The sequence below is a fragment of the Hemicordylus capensis genome, chromosome 7, assembly GCF_027244095.1.
Source record: "Hemicordylus capensis ecotype Gifberg chromosome 7, rHemCap1.1.pri, whole genome shotgun sequence".
Lineage (NCBI taxonomy): Eukaryota > Metazoa > Chordata > Lepidosauria > Squamata > Cordylidae > Hemicordylus > Hemicordylus capensis.
Window position 1 is genome coordinate 13,859,225 of NC_069663.1, and position 22,692 is coordinate 13,881,916.

The window sequence follows — 22,692 nt, forward strand, 5'->3', positions numbered from 1 at the left end:
CTTAAAGCCATCCAAGCTAGAGGCCATCACTACACCCCATGGCAGAATTTAACATGTAGAACTCAGCATGTGAATAGGGCTTAAATAGTTGCAGAGCTCCTGCAAAATGGCTCATTTGTACCCAAAGCAGTTCTAGTTGCTACTTAGCTGCTTCCTGTTTCAAAGCTGATAGGGAGAAGCAGATGCTCCCCCCGCCCCGCCCCGCCCCCCGTAACAAATACTTTTATATCACTTTTCATTTTCAGCATGACTGGCAACACTCTTGCTCTCCAAAATTTCAGGCTGGAGTCTCTTCCAGCCCTACCTGGAGATGTTGCCAGGGATTGAACCTGGGACCTTCTGCATGCAAAGCAGATACTCTGCAACTGAGCTATGGCCCCATCCCCTATGGGGAATATCTTACAGCAGTCAGCGCTCACATGTAGTCACCCATCCAAATGCAAACCAAGGCAGAGCCTGCTTAGCAAAGGGGACAATTCATGCTTACTACCACAAGGCTGCTTCTTCCAGTTATCCTGACCCTTTACTTTTCTTTGGGTCCTGGCTGAACAAAATGGCCTTCCCCTTCCCCTCTGCTTGACCTACTGCTGTTGGTCCGCCCACCCGCAAGCCTCCACCACAACCCATGCAAAAAGTCCAGTTAAAGGCCACCAAGAGGGGAAGTTTGGTTATTCCCTTTTGGCTCATGCAAAAAAGCTCTGATTAATGTAGCAGCTCCCCCAGCTGGCAATCAGGTGTAAGAAAAAGTGAAAGCCAGCATTTATGAAGGATTTGGTGATGGGTCAAACTGCACATTTTATTATACCAGAGCTTCTCAGACTTGGTCTCCAGATGCTGGACTACAACTCCATTGAACCGCATTGCAATGGCCCAAGCCTGGGGATGATGGAAATTGTAGTTCCAAAATCTGGTAATCCAAGTTTGAGAATCCCTATATCAGTGCTACCCAACCAGGGTTCCTCCAGATGCTGCTGAACAACAACTCCGAGCATCTCCAGCTAGAATTTATTGTGGCTGGAGATGCTGGGAGTTGTAGTTCAGCAACATCCGGGGGAACCCAGGTTCAGCTGCCCTATATTAAAACATACTTAACTCTGACATGCATACGACGAATATATGACAAATATTTATTTTTTGCTTTCAACAGAAAGTTCCTGAAGTGGTTTACATAGAAAGAAAGAAAGAAAGAAAGAAAGAAAGAAAGAAAGAAAGAAAGAAAGAAAGAAAGAAAGAAAGAAAGAAAGAAAGAAAGAAAGAAAGAAACCGGCTCCCTATCTCCAAAGGGCTCGCAATCTAAAAAGAGAAATATAAGATTAGACACCAGCAACAGTCACTGGAGGGCCAATTGCTCTCCCCCTGCTCAATAAAGAGAATCACCACTTTTAAAAGCTGCCTCTATGCACAGTTAACAAACAACACTAAAATAGCCACCAGACTGGGACCCCATGGATTAGGGCCATGACACGCAGTGAAGTTTTTTTAACCCTCTGCCCCACTGCAACTCCAACCCATATGCTCATAGCAAACAGAAGGCTGCAGGGGACAGGAGCAGCTCCCCCATGTCTGAGCCCCATAGAGGGATGTTTCCTCCTCCCTGCTCTCTGATAACCCTGGAGGGGGAATTCACCCAAGGAAGCCGGCTGGCAGCAGGTGCAAGACAGACACCAGCAAGTCTATTGCTGGCAATAATAATAACAACAACAACAACAGCAGCAGCAGCAATAACAACAACAACAATATCCCCCAGTGATAACAATAATCAGTTGTTAAAAGATTAATTAGTTGTTGTAAAAAGATCACACAGACTGACTACAAACAAAGGCATGACAAGGTAGCAGGGATGATACACTGGAACATCTGCAAAAAATACAAGCTTCCAGTAGCCAAAAATTGAAAAAGTTGAAGAAAATGAAGATGTAAAAATATTATGGGACTTCCGACTACAAACAGACAAACATTTGCCACACAATACACCAGATATAACTGTAGTCGAGAAGAAAGAAAAACAAGTTAGTATAGTTGACATAGCAATACCAGGGGATAGCAGAACAGGAAAAAAAGAAATAGAAAAAATCACAAAAAACAAAGATCTACAAATTGAAATTGAAAGGCTGTGGCAGAAAAAGACCAAAATAATCCCAGTGGTCATTGGCGCCCTGGGTGCAGTTCCAAAAGACCTTGAAGAGCACCTCAACACCATAGGGGCCACAGAAATCACCATCAGCCAATTACAAAAAGCAGCTTTACTGGGAACAGCCTATATTCTGCGACGATATCTATAACAACAGCAACAACATTGACAATAAAATTCAGCCATCTCAAGTCCTTGGGAAGGAATCGATGTCTGGATAAAACAAACTAGACAATAACACCTGTCTGACTGTGTAAATAAATAATAATAATAGTAATATTAGCAGAGGGAGCTCTGAGACACCCATGCTGTTGGCATGACCTGGTGTTGGGGAGAAGGAGCAGGGGAGGGCTCCTCTCTCAATGCCCTCTCTGAACACTTCCCAGGGCTTCTCAGTCGGGAACGAAAGGCTGGACTTGGGAGATCTCTGGCCTGATGAAGTTCCCCTGCCATCCACCTCCCAAGGGAGGCTAGATCCTTGCTTAGCATCTCTTTGGGTGCTCATGTTCTTCTTCAGCTGGCTGCCATCTCCAACAGGACAGTTCCTGGAGCAGCTTTTCTCTCTGTGGGGGGCCCCAGTGAATTGCTCAGAGCCTCAAATCTCATCAGCCACCTCCCTCCTCCATGACCTCTTCCCCAAGTGAAATGCAGCCGTGGAGGTGCCTGCACAGAGCACGGGAGAGAGAACGTCTCCTAGTTCTCTGTGGCTTCCACCTTCAGAGGTGCTGGATTATAACATCAGAGATTTCAAAAAATAAACGTAATTATTCTTGTGAAGGGATATGATTGAGTTTAATTATGAAAGTGGTGGGGGCAGTGGGCCTAGGCCCCAGCCAGCTATTTGAAGTACTTAGCAATGCCCCTAGATCTAGGAAAGACCCCCAGGCGAGGGCTGATTGCCTGTTGGAGTAAAGCTAGATAGACACAGGAACATAGGGAGTGGCCTTATCCCGGGTCAGACCACTGGTCCATCTAGCTTGGTACTGTTTACACCAAGCCTGCTCAACTTAGCCCCCCTCCCCCCAGCTGATTTTGGACTCCAACTCCCATAATCCCCAGCCACAGTGGGATTATGGGAGTTGTAGGCCAACATCTGCAGGAGGGCCAAAGTTGAGCAGCCCTGGTTAACACTGACTGGCAGTGGCTCTCCAAAGTTTCAGGCAGGAGTCTTTCCCAGCCCTACCTGGAGATGCTGCCAGGGAGGGAACCTGGGACCTTCTGCATGAAAAGCAGGTGCTCTTCCACTGAGCTACGGCCCCATCCCCAAGTAGTCTCCTTTGAGCTGGAAATGAACCAATGACTAACTATTTGCTTCAATATAGTAAGTGTCAGATGCTCAGTTTTAGTTGCACATTCACATGATGGTTGCATAAAACAGGTTTATAGTCTGATCGCTTGGAGCTTGTGCAAATGAAAACATAGAACTCTGGCAGCAACAGTAATATGTGTAGTTTAATATCACACATACTTAACATCAGCCTGCTTGTATACATTTTTGTTTGATCATCTATCATCCTCATCCTCATCATCAATGGTGATATACAGAGCAAGGATGCACCAGTGTAGGGAGAGGAGGAGCAGCCTAACCAAACGTTTCAACTAACAGCATCAGTGCAATAGAGACGCTGCAATTTTTGACACCCTTCCCTTCCACTCTCTGGGCCCATCCAAAAATATGTCCCCGGGGGCTGTGCAGAGGACTTCCTGGGGAAAGGGAGAGTGTTTCTGTGCCACCTGAAAATATGTCCCCAAGGGTTGTGCAGAGGACTTCCTGGGGAAAGGGAGAGTGTCTCTGTGCAACCTGAAGATATGTCCCCAAGGGTTGTGGAGAGGACTTCCTAGGGAAAGGGAGAGTGTCTCTGTGCCACCTGAAAATATGTCCCCAGGGGCTGTGCAGAGGACTTCCTGGGGAAAGGGAGAGCATATCTGTGCCACCTGTATATATGCCCCTGATGGCTTGGCAAAGGACTTCCTGGGGAAGGGGAGAGTGTCAAATAAATTGCCACTTCCCCGCAGTTAGTGCAGTTAGTTGGGAAGCTCTTCTAGGCTGCTCTCTTGCTGCACTGATTCATCCTTGCTCTATATGTCAGCCAATAATAACACACCACTTTTCAATGAAAAGGTTTTCAAAGTGATTTACATAGAAAAAGTAGTAGTAGTAGTAGTAGTAGTAGGTTTCCTGTTTGCAAAAAGCTCATCATTTAAAATGAAACACAACGGTGGCCCCCCCATTGCAGGGGTGCTGTGCTGGGGATGGATAGGGTCACTGGATCTCCCCACAGCTAAATATAAAGAGGATCAACACTTTGAAAGGTGCCTCTTTGCCCTGTTAGCAGAAGATAGTAATGGAAATATCAGGGCCAACCAGATGAAAGCTGTAGTCAGGGAGCGGGAGGGTTAAACCCTTCCCCCCTGCATCAGTGGTGGCTGGTGCTGGCAGTGCTGGGAGGCAGAGAGCAGTGCTGGTGGCCCAGAGAATGGAGCTGGCCATTCAATGACCAGCCTTTGCTGCTTCAGTTACTGGCAGGATGGAAAGGGAGAAAGATTCTCAGCTGGGGCAGGGCGGAAAGAGAGAGGGGCAGCTGCCTATCCCACCCTCCACCAATCAAGAGCCCTGTGGGCGGGACATGGCCTGCCAAGGAAGGAAACCAGCTCTCTCATTACAAGATTGGTGCTACAATCCCCATCTACAATCCCCATCATCCCAAGTTGTAATGGCCTTTGGCTGGGGATGATGGGAGTTGTAGTTGACAACATCTGTTACAAGGGACTCTGGTGAGGGACAATATCGGGGCTGGAGGGGAGAGCCATCCATGTTCCAGAGTAGCTGACTGGTGGTGCTCTTCTTCAGGCGATGCAGGGGAGTGGAAAACAAATATCTTGGCTCCCACCACAGGCCACAGATGTGCAAATCCTCCACGAGGTCTAAAGAGCAATCCATCATATTTCCAGACAGTCTCCCTCTAGGTCAGGGTGACCTCCAAAGAATGCATCTCGGCCAATGCTCGGTACCAAGACCAACGCCTAAACACTCCAAGGAACAGGCATTTCGGATTGCTCCAACAGCTTCCTACGAGGCATTACTGGAGAATGTGGGACTGAGATACAAACATGGCTCCAACCTGCAGGGGAATACCAGCCATTGGCCCTGGATGCTGTTCTTGTGGGAGCTGGTCTTGTGGTACCAAGCGTGACTGGTCCCCTTTGTTAAGCAGGGTCCACCATGGTTTGCATTTGAATGGGAGACTACATGTGAGCATTGTAATGGTATTCCCCTTAGGGATGGGACCGCTCTGGGAAGAGCACCTGCATATGGAAGGTTCCAAGTTCCCTTCCTGTCTTCAGATATCAAAGGCATGGGGAGTTCGGCCAGAGGACCAGCCGTCTGACAGGGCCTGAAATCCCATTGTGTCCTACAAATGAGAAAGGAGAAAGCAAAGGCCCCGTTTGCACAATTACAGCTGAATTAAAAGAGGATGCTAGGCCGCTTTGGCTGCCATGGCGTCTCTCCAGGGTTCCAGTCACGGTGACTGCCAGGAACACACCCATTCCGGGTTCTCATTTGCAACCAGGGAAGGCCACACCGGTGCCTCGCAGGCCGCAATATTCATCTGGGTTTTTGTAAAGGTATTGCTGGTGGTAATCTTCAGCGTAGTAGAACTCGCCGGCTGGCTTGATCTCAGTGGTGGTTGGCCCCAGCTGCTTCGTCGCCAACTCCTGCGGAAAGAACAGTTCAGATAATGAGCACTCCTGGCAAGATAGTGAAAGCAAACCATCAGCTCTGCTCAAACTCTCCCCTTGAAGATTGGCCCGTTTCTGCCCACAGCCTCCTTCCTTTGCAGCACTGAACCTACACTGAAAATTTGGTGCTGGAGATTGAGGGTAGGCATCCAAAATAAACTTAGTATTAAAAGCGAGTTTCTAGTCCTTAAGGTGTGAAGCAAGGCTTGGAAACATTAGGCTTGTTCACATGACTGTAAACGCAATACTGGGGACTGGATGTTCGCATCTGAAATAATCTTAGTATTAAAAGCAAGTTTCTAGTCTTTAAGATGTGAAGATAGGCTTGAAAACATCAGATAGACATAAACATTAGAAGATAGGCTTGTTCACATAACCACGAACTCGCTACTGCGGACTGAAAGTTAGCATCCGAAATAATCTTAGTATTAAAAGCAAGTTTCTAGTCCTTAAGATGTGAAGCTAGGCTTGAAAACCTTAGGCTTGTTGAAAGCATTAGGCTTGTTCACACGACTGTGAACTGGGTAGGACAAGCGTCATACCCAGCTTACGGAGCTGTGTGCGCTCCTGATTTTCAGTTGTGTACTAGCAAAAATCTAGATAGGAGGATCAGGGAGTGATCGTCTGCAAGAGAGGATTCGGGTAGGATAGCGCTGTTCTACCCAGCACTTGAGTTAGGAGGAAAAGTCATCCTGCCCAGCTCCTCTCCTGCAACAAGGGAAGGTGATTGCCTTTGTGGGCATCCTGTGGGCATCTGGTTGGCCGTTGTGGGAAGCAGGACCAGATGAAGAGCAAGGGTTGTACTTCCCCAAAAGGACCACAAGGGGGCTGCCAAGACCCCCACTTCCTAAGTAGCCTTTTGCAGTTAATACTGCGACTTAACCCTCAAAGATGTTATTCAATATTTTATTTTTTAAATGGCATTGTGTCCTGCCTCTCCAGAAAGTCGGGGGGTAGCCAATGCTCTGTTCCAAAAGAATAAACACAAAGCCCTATTTGGACATAATGTTCCGCATACAACCTGCATGCAGTGAACATGTTGAGATTTATACAAATGTAGAATCATTCATACATCCTATTCAAGGTATGTGCAGCAGTCCACTTCCTATCTGTATTCTGCATTTGAGTGGGGCTGTACCCAGGTTCCCTTTTAAAATGAACCCAGGTGCATGATGCACACAACAAGAACATAGGACAGAACATAGGAAGCTACTATATACTGAGTCAGACCACTGGTCCAGCTAGCTCAGTCTTGTCTACACAGACCGGCAGCCGCTTCTCCAAGGTTGCAGGCACGAGTCTCAGCCCTATCTTGGAGATGCCAGGGAAGGAACTTGGAACCTTCCACATGCAGATGCTCTTCCCAGAGCAGTCCCATCCCTAAGGGGAATACCATTACAATGCTCACATGTAGTCTTCCGTTCAAACACAAACCATGGTGCACCCTGCTTAACAAAGGGGACCAGTCACGCTTGGTACCACAAGACCAGCTCCCCTTCTGTGAACATGTAAATATGTACAGACACCACAAGCTCAAACAACACTAAAAACGATCAGAACAAGAAAATACCAACTTCCACAATGAAAAACAAGCAAGCAAACAAAACAACACAGCACCCTTCCAGACAGCAAAAAGCCTGGCAGGCATGAAGAGCTCGCATGCAAGTTATTTTGAGGTTCTGTCCCTGGCATCTCCAGATAGGACTGGGAGAGACTTATGCCTAAAACCTGAGGTCCTCTCAGTCCATGTAGACAATACTGAGCTAGATGGACCAAAGGTCTGACTCGGTAGAAGGTGGCTTCCTTTGGGGATGGAGCCGTGGCTCAGTGGGAGAGTATCTACTTGCATGCAGAAGGTCCCAGATTCACCGACATCTCCAGGTAGGGAAGGGAAAGACTCCTGCCTGAAACTCTGGAAAGCCTGAATAGATCAGGGCTGCTCAACATGGATGGGGCAATTGGGCCTATTCATCCTCAACACAGCATCCCCCCAGCTGTTTTTGGACTACAGCTCCCATAATCTCCAGCCACAGTGATCAATAGCCAGGAATGATGGGAACAGTAGGCCATAACAGGAGGGCAAATGTTGAGCAGCCCTGAGCTAGATGGACCAAGGGTCTGATTCCAAATAAGGCAGCTTCCTATGTTCCTATGAACTGATTTTTGTGATTAGGAGTTTAATTCAAGGCAACCGAGGAATTTGGGGTTTGGTCCTGGTTTGCTCATAAAAATGTATCTCTACTGGTTTTGGGGTTCAGGGTTGGTCCCCTGCTAACTGAGCAAAGAGGCACTTTTTAAAAAGTGGTGATTCTCTTTATTGAGCAGGAGGAAAGCAATGGGCCCTATCCATCCCCAGCACAGCATCCCTCAGTAGCTATTGCTGGTGTCTATATTAGGTTTCTTTTTTAGATTGTGAGCCCTTTGGGGACAGGGAACCTTATTTATTTGTTTGTTTGTAAACCACTTTGAGAACTTTTGTTGAAAAGCGGTATATAAATATTCATCATATTTGTATCTCCCTGATGGAACGCATAAAGTGTGATGGGAAAGGATGAAGTTGACCAGATCATCATATATAGGAAAGGTTTGGGGAATCACAGGCCTAGGACTGAGTAATGACTCCCTCTAGTGCCTGGAGCACAGAACTAAGAAACTGGAATGTTTTTGCAAAAGCAAAAAGCTCTCTGCTTAATAAACTGCTCTGTAAAATTGCATTTTGCAGTCTTTGCAAAAGATCCACACCAACTACAGCATCAACACCAACTATCCTTGGAAGGAAGAATAGGGAAGTAAAGATTCTTAGGACTGCCTCACTCTCGGGTATCAAAATGGTCCAGTGCATTTCCTCACTGCTAGCAAGCCATCAAATCAACCCAGGAAATTCAGAAAACAGAACACCTCACTCTCAAAAGTGAAGGAGGGAAGAGGTGGCATGAAGTACAGCACAAAACATTTAAGAAACTTCAATACCAGAACATAGCTGAAAGCTTAAGAGACCCACATTGGTCTTGGGTCTTGCAATCAGACCTTGCGAAGAGGAGATTGCAAACAGGAATAAGGGAGTTTTGTGTGGGATTTGGTTAAAAGAAAAAGAGTTTGCAGGCCATTCTGTTTTGTTGCAGGCTGGAATGTTTTGTGTGAGGCTTTTTTGTGTGAGATTGTACAGTTTCTGGCTGTTTCAGTTCAGTTTCTGTCTGGAGAAAGTGAGTGATGGACCTGAGCTAGTTGGACCAAGCGTCTGACTCGGTATAAGACAGCTTCCTATGTTAACTGACTATTTTAGAGGATGGGGCCGTAGCTCAGTGGTAGAGCATCTGTTTGCATGGAGAAGGTTCCAGGTTCAATCCCTGACAGCAGCTCCAGTAGGACTGGGAATAACCCCTGCCTGAAATCTTGGAGAGCCGCTGCCAGTCAGGGTAGACAATACTTAACTAAATGGCCCAGGGGTCTGACTCAGTAGAAGCCAGCTTCTGATGACACCTTTTGTTAAGAAAGGATCTTGAGTTGTAGGTGTAGTGAAGTGATTGATTAGGGTGTTGGACTAGCACTGTCATGACCCGAGTTCAAATCCCTGTCCAGCCATAAATCTCACTGGGTGAGTCTGGGCCAGTCACCTCCGAACTTAACCTGCCTCACAGAGGCAGAGGCATAACCATGTACACTGCTCTGGGCTCCTTGGAGAAAGAGCGGGCTAGAAATCAGACAGGCAGAGAGAGTCCTGAGTTCAATCCCTTCTATCTCCAGTCACAGCTGGAAAAGACTCCCTCTTGAAACCCTGAAGAGCTGCTGCCTGCCTGTGCCGACTGTGCTGAGCTAGAAAGTCTGACTCAGTAGGAAATGGCTCCGTACGTAGGGAAGGGCCCAGAGCTCAGTGGCAGAGCACCTGCTTTGTATGCAGAAGGCCCTGGGTTAACCCCTGCCGCTCCAGCTGGAAAAGACTCTTGCTGAAGCTCCTAAAAGCTGCTGCCAGTCAGTGCAGACGACACTAACCAAACGGACCGGCGATCAGACTCAGGGTCAAAGCAGCTGCCTGTGTGTCCCTTGGCCTCCGCCTTCCTCTTTTTGCCAGCAATAGCCTCGCCAGCCACTCAGGCCTCCGCGAAGTGCGAGCATCTCCCACTCTTTATTTGGGATCGCCATCTAGGGAGAAGGCAAGGCAGGCAAAGGCGCCAAGCGATTGGCTTAGAGGAGGGTGGGATTTATCTCAAAGAAGCTGGCGGGGGGAGGCAGCCCAGCTTTTCAGCTCGCTCTCTCGAAATGCAATTAACAAAGCTGCCCACTTCAAAGGAGCCGCCAGCGAGGAAGGCGTCCTACCCAGGGAAACTGGCTGGCGGAGGGGCGGGGCGGGCCAAGAGGAGGAATGTGGCTCTCCAGGGCCCAGAACAATGAGGCTTATCGCAGGCAGAGTTAATTCACATGCAGCACGGATGGTGGGTGTGCGAGAGAGCCGATAAGACAACACAGTTAATTAACTGGAACCCAGCTGGGCCCAGCATTGGCACAGGAGCCGAGGCAGCAGCAAAAGAGCAGCGGAAGCTGTCGAGAGGGCTGGGCGGGCCTGTGTTTGCGATACAGAGCATATGGGCAGGGGTCGCGGGTCCCCAAGGGGTGTTTCCGAATCCTTCCCATTGGCAGGACAGGCGGGCGCGCGGGAGGGAACTAATTGAGACGGCACCTCCACGGCCTGCAAGCCTCCAGCCGAGAGAGGATCTCGGCTTCGGGAAATCGATCTGGGTTTGATTTCCCAGGGAAGGGAAATCTCCTTCGTCCTGCTCTGCTTCTCAGCCACAGTACTTGGGGAGGCACATCAGGCTAGGGGAGGGTTGCTGGTCTTGGGGTAGCGAGCATGACTTGTCCCCTCTGCTAAGCAGGGTCCACCCTGGTTTGCATTTGAATGGGAGACTACATGTCTGAGCACTGGAAGATATTCCTTAGGGCAGGCCTGCTCAACTTAGCCCCCCCCTTGCTATTTTTTGGACTACCAGTTTTTGGACTCCTATAAACCCCAGCCACATTAGGAACAAGGGGTGTAGTTATAATTGAGCAGATGGGTTCAAAGAACTTGGGGGCTCCAGTTCCTCCCCTCCCTAGTTTCTTCATTATCTCCTCCGCTCCAAAGGGGCCTCTGGGGAGAGGGTCCAACACGGGCCCCCTGGCTATGCCCCTGGCCAGGGATAATGGGAGTTGTAGGCCAATATCTGCAGGAGGACCAAAGTTGAGCAGCCCTGCCTTAACGGATGAGGCCTCTCTGGGAACAGCACCTGCCTGCTTGCATGCAGAAGGCTCCAAGTTTCCTCCCTGGCATCTCCAAGATAGGGCTGAGAAAGACGCCTCCTGTCTGTAACCTTGGAGAAGCTGCTGCCAGTCTGGGTAGACAATACTGAGCTAAGTGGACCAAGACTCTGACTTGGTAGAAGGCCGCTTCCTATGCTGCTATGATTATATGAGTCATAAAGGGACCCGTTTACCAGGTTGGCAGGGCCAGCCGCAGTGTCGTTAGCACCCTAGCCAAATGTACACTCCCCAGCTGAGATGTGCAGGGACCCAGCTTTAACTTGAGCCATGCAGGCTGCTCATTTGCCAGGTCAAATGACTGGCCCACATGGACGGCCAGCAAATGACTAGCCCACCCTGGTTGGAAGATACAGTGCGAGGGAGCTCCCCATCTATTATGGGGGCGAAATGCTAGCACTTCCGAGATGAAAAGATGCTGCTGTTAATTTGGGAATTAAGTCCGAGACCCTTTCTTTTTGGAAATGGACATCAGAACAGGCCTTTCTGGAAGAGGCCCCAGGCCCATCCAGACCTGCACCCTGTTTCCCACACTGGCCCCCCAGAGGCCTCTGGGGGGCTCACAGGCAAGAGGTGAGGGCATGCCCTGATTCCTGCTGTTGCTCCCCTGCAACTGTTAATTGAGATGAGGCAGCGTGCCTCTGAGCCTGGAGGTGGCCTAGAGCCACCAGACCAGCAGCCAATGAATGCTGAGGCAGGCAGTTCACCTTCAAGAAAAGGGGTTCAGCTGATGATGGGGGCCGAGGTGCAATGAGCCGGTCTGGGCCTGCAGGCGGATGTTCATCCACTAGACTTGTGCGACCGTTTCTGAATAGTTCACACCATCTGTACACATTCTATGATGATAAAACAACGGTTCCCATCAGTGTCTCCTGTAACAGAGATTCCCAGATGCTGTCGACTACAACTCCCATAATCTCCAGCCAAATCCTCTAACCCATTACAATTGGGGATGTTGGGAGTTGTAGTCAACAAGATCTGGGAATCCCTGTTACAGGGGACACTGGTCTCCATATTTTGCACACCCTCTCTGTGTTTAACGTCAGGGGCGTAGCAAGGTTGGAGTGGGCCCAGAGACAAGATTTTAAAATGCACCCCCTCACTGAAGTAAAGAAAGCTGATGAAGTAAAGAAATCTTAAATGAGGCTGAATAGTGGTAACAAAAAGCATAGTAAAATCTACACACACACACACACACACACACACACACACACACACACACACATGCCACAATAGAACATCATCCTAAATTATTTTTTAAAAGGTTTTGCAAATTGTGGACGATGCAAGTCGTTTAATGGTACTAGAAAAAGACATGCTGTTCTGGTAGCGCCAGGTCTTAACACTCACATCAGTTTTGGAGGATGCATACAACTGAAGGAAGCCCGGGTGGGTGCGCGGCTGAGGGAGTCAGTCATGTGACTTACCTCTGGGGGCTCCCCAAGGCAGTGAGCACCCAGACAACTGTCTCCCCTTGCCCTATTATAGTTACGCCCCTGGTCAACATCACTTGACTGCAGTCAAACTCCTTCCAATGGTGAAAATTAAATGACGCTGAGATGTTCAGCTATGGGGCAAGCTGACAGAGGGGCTGCCCTTTTAAAACTGTCAGTGACAGTACTGCCAGTGTTGCATGGAAACTATGGGCCAGGTCTTCCGATCCGTGAGACCCGGTTTGGCGCTGTGAGTGGGAAGAGCAGGCTAAGTCCGCTCTCCCCGCTCACTATCCATTTTCTGGATAAGTTTGAAACTCTGATGCAAGCTTCATTAATAAGGTAAATAAATGAACATAAATTACCTTACCTCTATTAGTATTTAATGTATCGCAAGACCTTCGCTCCCCTAGTAATATCCTGTGGCACCTCCTTTACTCCCCCAAACTAGTTATTCTAGAGTCTGAATGAATGAATGAATGAATAGGAACTCAGGAACTCAGATGTGCAGGAGGGTGCAGGGTCATCTCCCCTGCAGTCTTTCCTGCCACATGGTCTAGGACAGGAATAGAAAACTAGCCAGGAGAGCAGGTTGCAAAGTTTGGCTCATCCAAACAAGACAGTGAGGTCATTCACACAATCAAAAACTGTGTCCTAGTCACCTTCTTAAGTGGCGCAGCGGGGAAATGCTTGACTAACAATCCCTGCTGGTACTATATCAGCGATATAGGAAGATGCTAAAAGGCATCATCTTATACTGCGTGGGAGGAGGCAATGGTAAACCCCTCCTGTATTCTACCAAAGAAAACCAGAGGGCTCTGTGGGCTCCAGGAGTCGAAATCGACTTGACAGCACACTTTGGGAGGTTTGGGAGCTGGGTGTGCTCCCAATTTTTGGTTGTGTGGAAGCAAGGTAGGAGAAAAATCGGGGTAGGAGTGATTTTGTCAAAGCAACGTCAGAGGAAAACCTGGGTAGCCTTTTCCTACTGCCTTGCTTCCACAGAACTGAAAATTGGGAGCACACACAACTCCCAAGCCTGGGTAGGACACAATATTCGATTGTGTGTGAACGACCTCAGTGTCTTCCAAGAGGAATCTGGCTGATTTTCTGATTAAGCTTGAACTTGTCGGGCAAGTTTCATTTATAAGGTAAAGAAACTAATAACATTAATTACCTTACCTCTGTAAGTATTTAATGCAGTGGTTCCCAGCCAGGGTTCCTCCAGATGTTGCTGAATTACAAATCCCAGCATCCCCAGCCACAATCAATTGTAGCTGTGGAGATGATGGGAGTTGTAGTTCAGCAACATCTGGAAGAATCCTGGTTAGGAACCACTGATTTAATGTAAAGCCAAATTCTAGCTCCCTAATAACATTCTTTGCCACCCCTTGGTTCCCCTAAACTTGTTGTCTACTACACTACACTACAAATAGTTACATACCACTTTTCAACAAAGGTTTCCAAAGCAGTTTACACAGAGAAAGAAATAAAGATGGATCCCTGTCCTCAAAGGGCTCTCAATCTAAAAGTCCTCGAGTCAATCCTGCCTCCTTGTAAGACCCCCACATTTCAATAAGAGCTGCAACAAAACACTTTCTTCCAGTTTCTGTCATGGGCAGCCTAGCCTGCAGACTTGAACTCAGGGCACGATCCACGCCTTTGGAAAGGAGCAGGCTTTGTCTCGGCTCCAGTTCCAAGCCAATTCCAGCTCCAGTTCCAAGCATGTGTGTGTGCAAGCGAGAGGCAGGAGGAACGCCTTCCTGCAAGAAAAAAAGGACAACGCTCTTGAGCTATTGAGACAGGATCCCAGGTGGCTCCAGACAACAAGGAGGCTCGGCTCCCTGGGAGCTATTAATAAATGCTAAGATATTTCTCCTGCCACACACAGGCCTGAGATGAGCTAAGCTCTGGGGGCCCCTCCAGGGAGCAGAGAGCAAGTGCCTGGTATTTAGGCTCCGTGGAGGAACAGAATATATAAATAACAGATTGCTCCTACAAGCAGCATGCTGTCCCTCTGGGATCGGGGCCGGGGGGAGGGGAGGGGAGGGAGGGGATGCAATTGAATTCTCTTCTCCCTGGTGGAGAATATCTTAGCATGTCTAATGGGCTATTGGAAGCTGGCCTGCCAGTGTAGAGTTGTGCCGCTTGGGATACCTAAGACAGGGACGGATTTTGATCTCGGTGACGCTGCCGCATAGCCAGAGACACCCCCATGGGTGATGACAGGACGGATATGAGAGGAACAGAGGTCCATTCGCACTGGGGCAACTGAAGGTGGAAACCAAGTAACACAATGTGTACTGAGATCTATACACACAGTGAATGAAACACTATGCATGGGAGGTCCCATGTGGAGTGACACCATGGGTGTGTGTGTGGGGGGGGGGGAGAAGGTTCTAATCCTCTGTCCCTGTTGTGGTTCTGGACTGGCCTCCCCTACTCCAATGGTTGCCACTTGTCTTGGAAGGTTCCAATGGAAACTTCCCTCCCAGGACAAATAGTCCCAGCAAGGGTGTGTATGTGTCATGACCAATAGGAGGATGGAGTTGGTCCCTGAGAGAGCAGCTAGACTGGAGATGCCAACCCCATACTCAGTCCCTGCCCCGAGTTAGGAACATAGGAAGCTGCCATATACTGAGTCAGACCCTTGGTCCATCTAGCCCTGTATGGTCTTCACAGACTGGCAGTGACTTGCTTCTCCAAGGCTGCAGGCAGGAATCTCTCTCAGCCCTATCTTGGAGAAGCCAAGGAGGGAACCTGGAACCTAAATGCTCTTGCCAGAGCAGCTCCCTCCCCTAAGGGGAATATCTTACAGTCCTCACACTTTTAGTCTTCCATTCAAATGTAACCAGGGCAGACCCTGCTTAGTTAGCTAAGGGGACAAGTCATGCTTGCTACCACAAGACCAGCTCTCCTCCATAGCCGATAGGATATCACCTCTGATATTTTGGATTTTGGAGTCTGGAGCTAAAGGCCTTTGGAGTGCCTCTCCCCACCAGCTGGAGCCCTCCCTGCAAGTAAAGCATCACACACACACACACACACACACACACACACACACACACACACACACGTCTCACGATCAGTGAGACTCACCTCTAGGGGGTCTGCAGGGAGAGCAGGCTTAGCCCTCTCTCCCCACAGATGAGCAGGCAGGAAGCCCTGGGCTGCCGCATCGGCTGCCCACACAACTGCCGGCTCCGTTATGGAGCCGACGGGGGCTGCGGGGATCGGCTTTCAGCCTCCTGGCCGGGGGTCTCCTCATGTGTTGCCACAGCGCGGAGCCACGATACAGCAACACACGACCAAAAAACTCAGGTTAGTGGAGTGCTCACTCCACTAACCTGGGCTAAGGGGAGGGGGAATTAGCGGGGTGCCGCACAGCTCCCGCTGCAGCACACGGCCGCCAAAAAGTGGGCTAGGCTCCCTTACCCCGCTTTTTGGCGATCGTGAGAATCGCCTCAGTATTTTTAACACTTGGCTTCTTGAGGGTACAAACAGCAATTGAACTCACAAAACTGTAAGAAAATAAAACAGGCATATTTATGCAAATGTGCATTAGCAGAAACATTTCAATGCACAACTTAACATATCCTCATCCCACATATTTCTTTTCCCATTCCCCCCGGCACAGGTCACAACCACATCTGGCCTCCTGGCGCAGTGTGGGTCTGCTGCATGGCACGGCGACCACCTCACCCAGGACAGACTAAAGAGGCTTTGCAGTCTGGCCCCAAAATCCAGGGCTAAGAGCACCTCTGGCTGATATGTTTCTGGGCAAAGTACAAACTGCTGGTTATTACCTTTAAAGCCCTGAAAGGCTTAGGTCCAGGTTACCTGAGGGAGCATCTCTCTCTACAAGACCCCCACTGCTCATTGAGATCATCAGGAGGGGTCCGTTTTCAGGTGCCACCGGTTCATCTGGTGGCGACCTGGGATAGGGCCTTCTCTGTTTTGCCCCTAGGTTGTGGAACACGCCCCCTGTGGATATAAGAGGATCATCTTCCTTGGAGGTCTTCAGGAGAGCCTTAAAGACCCATCTTTTCAGCCTGGCTTTTAATCATGTCTAGTTTTAATTGTAGTTTTAATCGGGTTTTAATTGTTCTATTTTAAATTTTAATTGTTTTGTATTTTTTAGTTTAGTGTAGACCGCCCTGAGCCACTTTAGGAAGGGCAGTATATAAATCAAATCAAATCAAATCAAATCAAATCAAATCAAATCAAATCAAATCAAATCAATGAGCAGATACTGGGTCTGAGACCTCCAATAAACTGGCCTCTTCCACATCAAGTATTTCATCCCACCCCTCACCCCCGGACAAGGCTGCACAACAGCTCCAGTCATGGACGGGAAGGACTTGATGAAGCAGAAGAGAAGTGCTAGGGAAGTGCTCCAGGACTGCCCCTTTAAATCTCTCTGAATCAGAAGCAGAGCTAGGAGGAGGACTCTGAGCCTGGAGGTATTTAGGCCTCCTTCCACCTCTGGCCCTCATCTGAGCAAGCTGCTCATTGGGAGCTTTCCAGGGTGCTGCAACCCCAAATGAGCTTTGCCATGTCTGATTTTGGAACAGGGCACTGTGGCTGTTCTGGATAAAAATCGCAGTCGAAGTAATTAACAAGCATGTTAATTGCATGTACGTCGGCCATTTGCGTGGTGATGCTGTACCAGGCTACAAGAGGGCATGCTGCAGCCCCGTGTGCCCACTTTTTGGAAGGGGGAAATGGCAGGGCAGGGGCTGGCAGGTACGCAGTGCCTTCTCTGCCATTTAGAGCAACCCCTGCCCTCCAAATCGGTCCCAACGCCGGTTTCCGGAACCGGAACCGGTTCAGTGCTCCTAGAATGGAGCACCAAACGGTTGTGTGCACATCTCTACTACTGGCCAACACCAAAAATAATGCAACATCTAGATTAATTTTCCCAGGTGTAAACACAAGAGGCCTGTCCACATGACCATATGTGGTTGTGTGTATGTGTGTGTGTGTGTGTGTGTGTGTGTGTGTGTAAAATAGTAAAAGAGAGAGAGTTTCCCTTTTCCACCCCAAGCCCAGGGAGGTTCAAGCTCTGTAATAAGGAAGGGTGGTGGTGGCAGCCATTTTTGAACCTACCAAAAATACAGAAGATCTTAAGCAGAAGCCTAGTCATGCAGCTCAGCATGGATGAGCCAGCATCTCCTCCCCTCACGTGAGCCTGAGACAAAGAGGCTATTCTCATGGCCACGCGGAATGGGGCTAAGGGAGGCCAGCCTGGTTCCGTGAGGTCGTGTGCTCCAACAGGAGTCGTGCGGCTCCCAGCAGCAAAAATACCAAAAATACCCCTCCCCTTAAAACAGGTTAACAAAGTGAGCGCTCCGTTAACCTGGTTTTTCCAATGGTAAGGCGTGGTGGCACAGCTCTCTGTGGTCCAGCGACTCACATGCCTCCTCTCCAACATGCCTCCTGGGCTCGGGGGGGGGGGTTTCTCCCCAGAATGTCCTGCACACTCGCGCGGGGCATCCTGGCACTGCCCACTGCCCCTACCAGCTCCATGACAGAGCCAGTAATCATGTGGGTGGCCAGTCCAGATGCCCAGGGAGAGCTTCCTGTTCGTGTGCAGGGAGAGCGGGCTCAGCCCTCTCTCCCCCACAGCCCGGTTAGGCTCTATTCACTGATTGTGTGTAGAGCCTCATTGTCCTTAATCCACTACAACTACCTACTTGCCAGCCAGCCTCCTACTTGCCTGCTTGCTAGTTCCCCACAGACCACTGAAAAATCCACTCTGTGTTCTTAGATTTCAGCAACCACTGCCCAGATGTTTTCCAGCTTACCTCAACCAAACATTAAAGCCTACAAATGTACCACTGCAAATAAACACAAGAAGAAAAAATGAAAGATGATTCTCTGGGCCGCATCTTTTAAGAAGAGCCTTGCTGGATCAGGATTATTTATTTTTTGAGAGCCAGCTCAATTCAAAAACATGATTCAAACCCTTCAATTCCAATTGAACAGGCCTGGTTCAGGCGGTCCGAGTCTGAATTGGACTGGCCCTCGTTCTAAGAACTGGTTCACAGGCTGGTTCAGCCCGGTTTGATGGCTGAACTGGACCAGACCCAGTTCAGCCAAATCCGAGACTGGACCGGGTTGGTTCGAATCTAGTCCAGATTCAAACCAAATTGGCTGGTTCACACATCCCTAATGTATACTGTTTTGAGAATGTTTGTTGAAAAGTGGTACATATGTAGTAGTGGTGGTGGTGATGGAGGAGCCCTGATTTAAGCATCAGCTCCAGATCTTTGCTGGAGTAACACCCTGGCTTGTTATTTTGGAATGCCTTGTATCCAGCTAGCTCCTGTCCAGTGATCTGTCCATGGTCCTGTCCTGTCTCTGGACTGTTTTTCTTGTATCCTTCCCTGGCTGAATTCTTACCAAAATACTTACCTTCATCACCAGTACCACTACCCCCATGGGCGCCAGCCTGGAATAGGATAATTCCCTACCTATCCTCAGTCCAGACCAGTCTTTGAGGACCTAACTCCGTTGCTGTAAACATCTTTCCTTCCTGCTCCTGATCAACCTTGGTTTCCGCATATACAAACATGCATAGTTGCCTTAAACTGAGTCAGACCATTGGTCCATCTCACTCAGGATTGCTGGCATTGGCAGAGTGCTGACTCAGAAGAGGTGGGCCATCTTGATGAGTCATCATCAGTCAAAGTATTTTTCTGCCTGGCTTGCGTCCAGAATGTAACTCGGTAAACTGTGAAATCGCTGAAACTGAACTAACATTGTAGACCAACAGCAGCCATCAGAATAGTATGATTGGTCCTAGGCAATGTTCCCTGTGATTCCCAGCTGTTGTTGACTACAACTCGCATCATCTCCAGCCGAAGGCCGTTGCAGCTGGGGGATGATGGGAGTTGTTGTTAACAACAGCTGGGAATCCCTATTGCAGGGAACCCTGGTCCTAGGGTGTAGTCTGAAGGCACAATTCATAGCATCCTTGCTGAAGCTAAGCAGCACTAGGTCTGGTTAGTGCATGGATGGGTGATTCAAGGAAACCCTATGGAGCCTGCGATGGGTGCAACAACAATAACAGGGCTCAGCAGCTAGCATCTCCTGGGCCACATCTGTCCCTATAGGGGTGCTAGCTGGCCCTCCAATTACCAATTCAAAGAAGTATATGGAGGGAGTTGTGCCTCTAACCTGGGTGGGCATGAACACTTGAAGCTGCCTTTTACTAAAAAAAGCTGGCTTTAAAAAAAATGTCTACACTGACTGGCAGCAGCTCTCCAGGGTTTCAGAGAGGAGTCTTTCTCAGCCCTGCCTGGAGATTCTGGGAACTAAACATGGGGCTTTCTGGATGCACGTGCAAAAGCGGAATGTGCTGTACTGGGACTGAAAATTGCCATGCAGTCTGATGGATGCATGGGATGGACCATGCTACAGGTGAGCTGCAGTGGCATAAAGACACCACAAGGTGGCTGTTCCTTAATCCATATGCAGCAATATAGGAAGTTGATGAAAGGCATCACCTGATACTGTGCAGGAGATGGTAATGGTCAACCCCTCCTGTATTCTACCAAAGACAATCACAGGGCTCTGTGGTTGCCAGGAGTCGACATTGACTCGACGGCACACTTTACCTTTAAGTATAAGTTAAAAGATTGACTCTGAGACCAAGATATAACCTGAACATTCTCTCAAAGAATTCACTCCTGCTACCTTCCTCATTCCTATGGCATAAACCAACAAGCAAACAGAAAATCTGCCTACTTTCCTTTCCCTACAACTGGAATAAATTTGGTTCAAATCAGTTAGGTGGTCCACAAGTTAGACCTCTTGCACCTCAAACGTTCACATGTCTGTCATCTTGGATCAGGGTGGATGACATCATTACAAACTACACCACTGTGGTGTCCCTATATGTTGCTCACTACAACTGTACCAAATTTGATTCAATTCAGTTAGACAGTCTACAAGTCAGCCCACTTGTGCCTCAAAGGTTTGCATGCCTGCCATCTTGGATCAGTGTGGATGACATCATCACAGACTACGTCATTATGGCATCCCTATGTGTCCCTACAGCTGTAGCAAATTTGGTTCAAATCAGTTAGGCGGTTCACAAGTTAGCCCACTTGTGCCTCAAATGGTTATGCGTCCGCCATCTTGAATCGGGGTGGATGACTTCATCACAGACTATGCCGTTGAGGTGTCCCTGTGTGGTCCCTACAACTGTAACCAATTTGGTTCATATTGGTTCAGGTGTTAAGTTGATAGTGGGGGAACACACGCACATACACGGACACACAAAATGCCAGGTGATCTCATAAGCCTACTGGAAAGTAGGCTAGAAATGAGAGCAGAGATTCCTTAGTCGGAATGGACCACAACAGCCACTCCACAGCCCAGCTCACTCCAAACTGGGAAGCCCTCCACAACTGGGCACAACTCTCAAACAAGCAGGAGCATACTGAATGTGAAGATAGCAGGCTATCAGCAGCCCAACCTGCACTATCAGCACTGATGCTGATGCATTAGCATCAGCATTGGTAGGAGAGCTGGCCATGCAGTAACAAGCATGAACTGACCACTTTGCTAAACAGGCTCCCCCTTGGTTTGCATTTGGATGGGTGACTACATGTTTGCTCTGTGAGATTTGGGGCCATAGCTCAGTGGAAGAGCATCTTCATGCTTGTATGCAGAAGGTACCAAGTGCAAGAAGTAGAGACTCCTGCCTGAGATTCCTACCTTGGAGAAGCCACTGCTAGTCAGGGCAGACAATACCAAGCTAGATGGACCGATGGTCTGACTCAGTAGAAAGTGGTTTCCAATGTTCCTATGAAGGCAATGGTTGAGAATTTAGCTCTTTCTCGCTTTCTTTTCTTGCTCCTATGGGCAGGGTCTGGTGAAATCTTAGGAGGAGTCAACAAAGGAGTGCAGGAAACAGCAAAGAGAGAGCTGCCACCTTCCCTCAGGGGCCCAGGGACATCTGCCTCCCTCCCCATGTTCAGTGCCCTGGCACTGTTTGGATACTTTAACCACATGTTTCATTTTGCTTTTAATGGCCTACATGCTGAGGAAAATAACTCAAAAGTAGTCCCATTGAAATTAAAAAGACAAGTTAGGGCTGCTCGGAGTAATTTTCCTCATCCTGCCAGCCAATGCTGTGTGGTTTTTAAAAAATCTCTAAGGGTCATATCAGCCCCTGTGGCTGTGATTTGCCTCTTCGGAGGTAAGTGAAAAAAATATTCCTCTTCCACTTCCCTCCAGAAGCCAAGCTGTGCTGTTTGGGTTGCTGGTCTGCTTTGTTGGGGGAGTGGTGGTGTTGGTGGGTGGGTGGTTAAAGTCTTGGGTGTGTGTGTGTTCATAAACAGTGCCAGAATATAGCACTCTCATATTCATTCTCTCCCCCCGCCTCTTGTATCAAACCCCTGAAGGGTGTGGTACAGCAGTGTGAAACATAGGAAGCTGCTTTATACCGAGTCAGACCATTGGTCCATCAAGTTCAGTATTGTCTACACAGACTGGTAGCAGCTTCTCCAAGGTTGCAGGCAGGAGTCTCTCTCAGCCCTTTCTTGAAGATGCCAGGGAGGGAACTTGGGACCTTCTGCATGCAAGTGCTCTTCCCAGAGTGGCCCCATCCCCTAAGGGGAATCTCTTACAGTGCTCATACAAGCAGTCTCCCATTCAAATGCAAACCAGGGCAGACCCTGCTTGGCAAAGGCAACAATGCATGCTTCCTACAAGATCAGCTCTCTTGTGAGAACATACGATGTAATATTGCACCCTGCTCCCCAAAGGTCCTGCACATTTTGCACCCCAGAACATACAAGCCCCATCCACATTATGCTGTATGAATGTACAGATGTCTGTACACTCGTACACATGTTTTTGTGAAGGCCTGTGCCTGTGTTCATTTTAAAAGTGAACTTGGATACAGGCCGTTCAAATGCAGGGTACAGTTAGCAAGTGTGCTTCTGGACCTGCGCTCAACATAACATGTGAATGGCTGTATCTGTGTACGAGTGTTGAACATAATGTGTGAATGGGTCTAGAGTCCCCTTTGTTTACTGCACCTCTTTGGAACAACAAACAGCTCTGGCCCCCAACAAACAGCTA

At 48.7% G+C, this 22,692-nt stretch overlaps 1 protein-coding gene across 4 annotated transcripts in view; it reads right to left on the reverse strand.

Moving 5' to 3' along the window:
* Positions 1–3,565: 3,565 nt before the first annotated feature.
* The window catches only part of LOC128333146 (mitochondrial peptide methionine sulfoxide reductase-like), a 71,046-nt gene continuing 51,919 nt past the window's right edge, over positions 3,566–22,692 (reverse strand). For all 4 annotated transcript variants that reach the window (XM_053268266.1, XM_053268269.1, XM_053268267.1 and 1 more), the window contains one exon: positions 3,566–5,848. In XM_053268266.1, the coding sequence (XP_053124241.1) occupies positions 5,690–5,848 (159 nt within the window). In that variant the 3' untranslated portion in view covers positions 3,566–5,689. The remainder of the gene's footprint in view (positions 5,849–22,692) is intronic.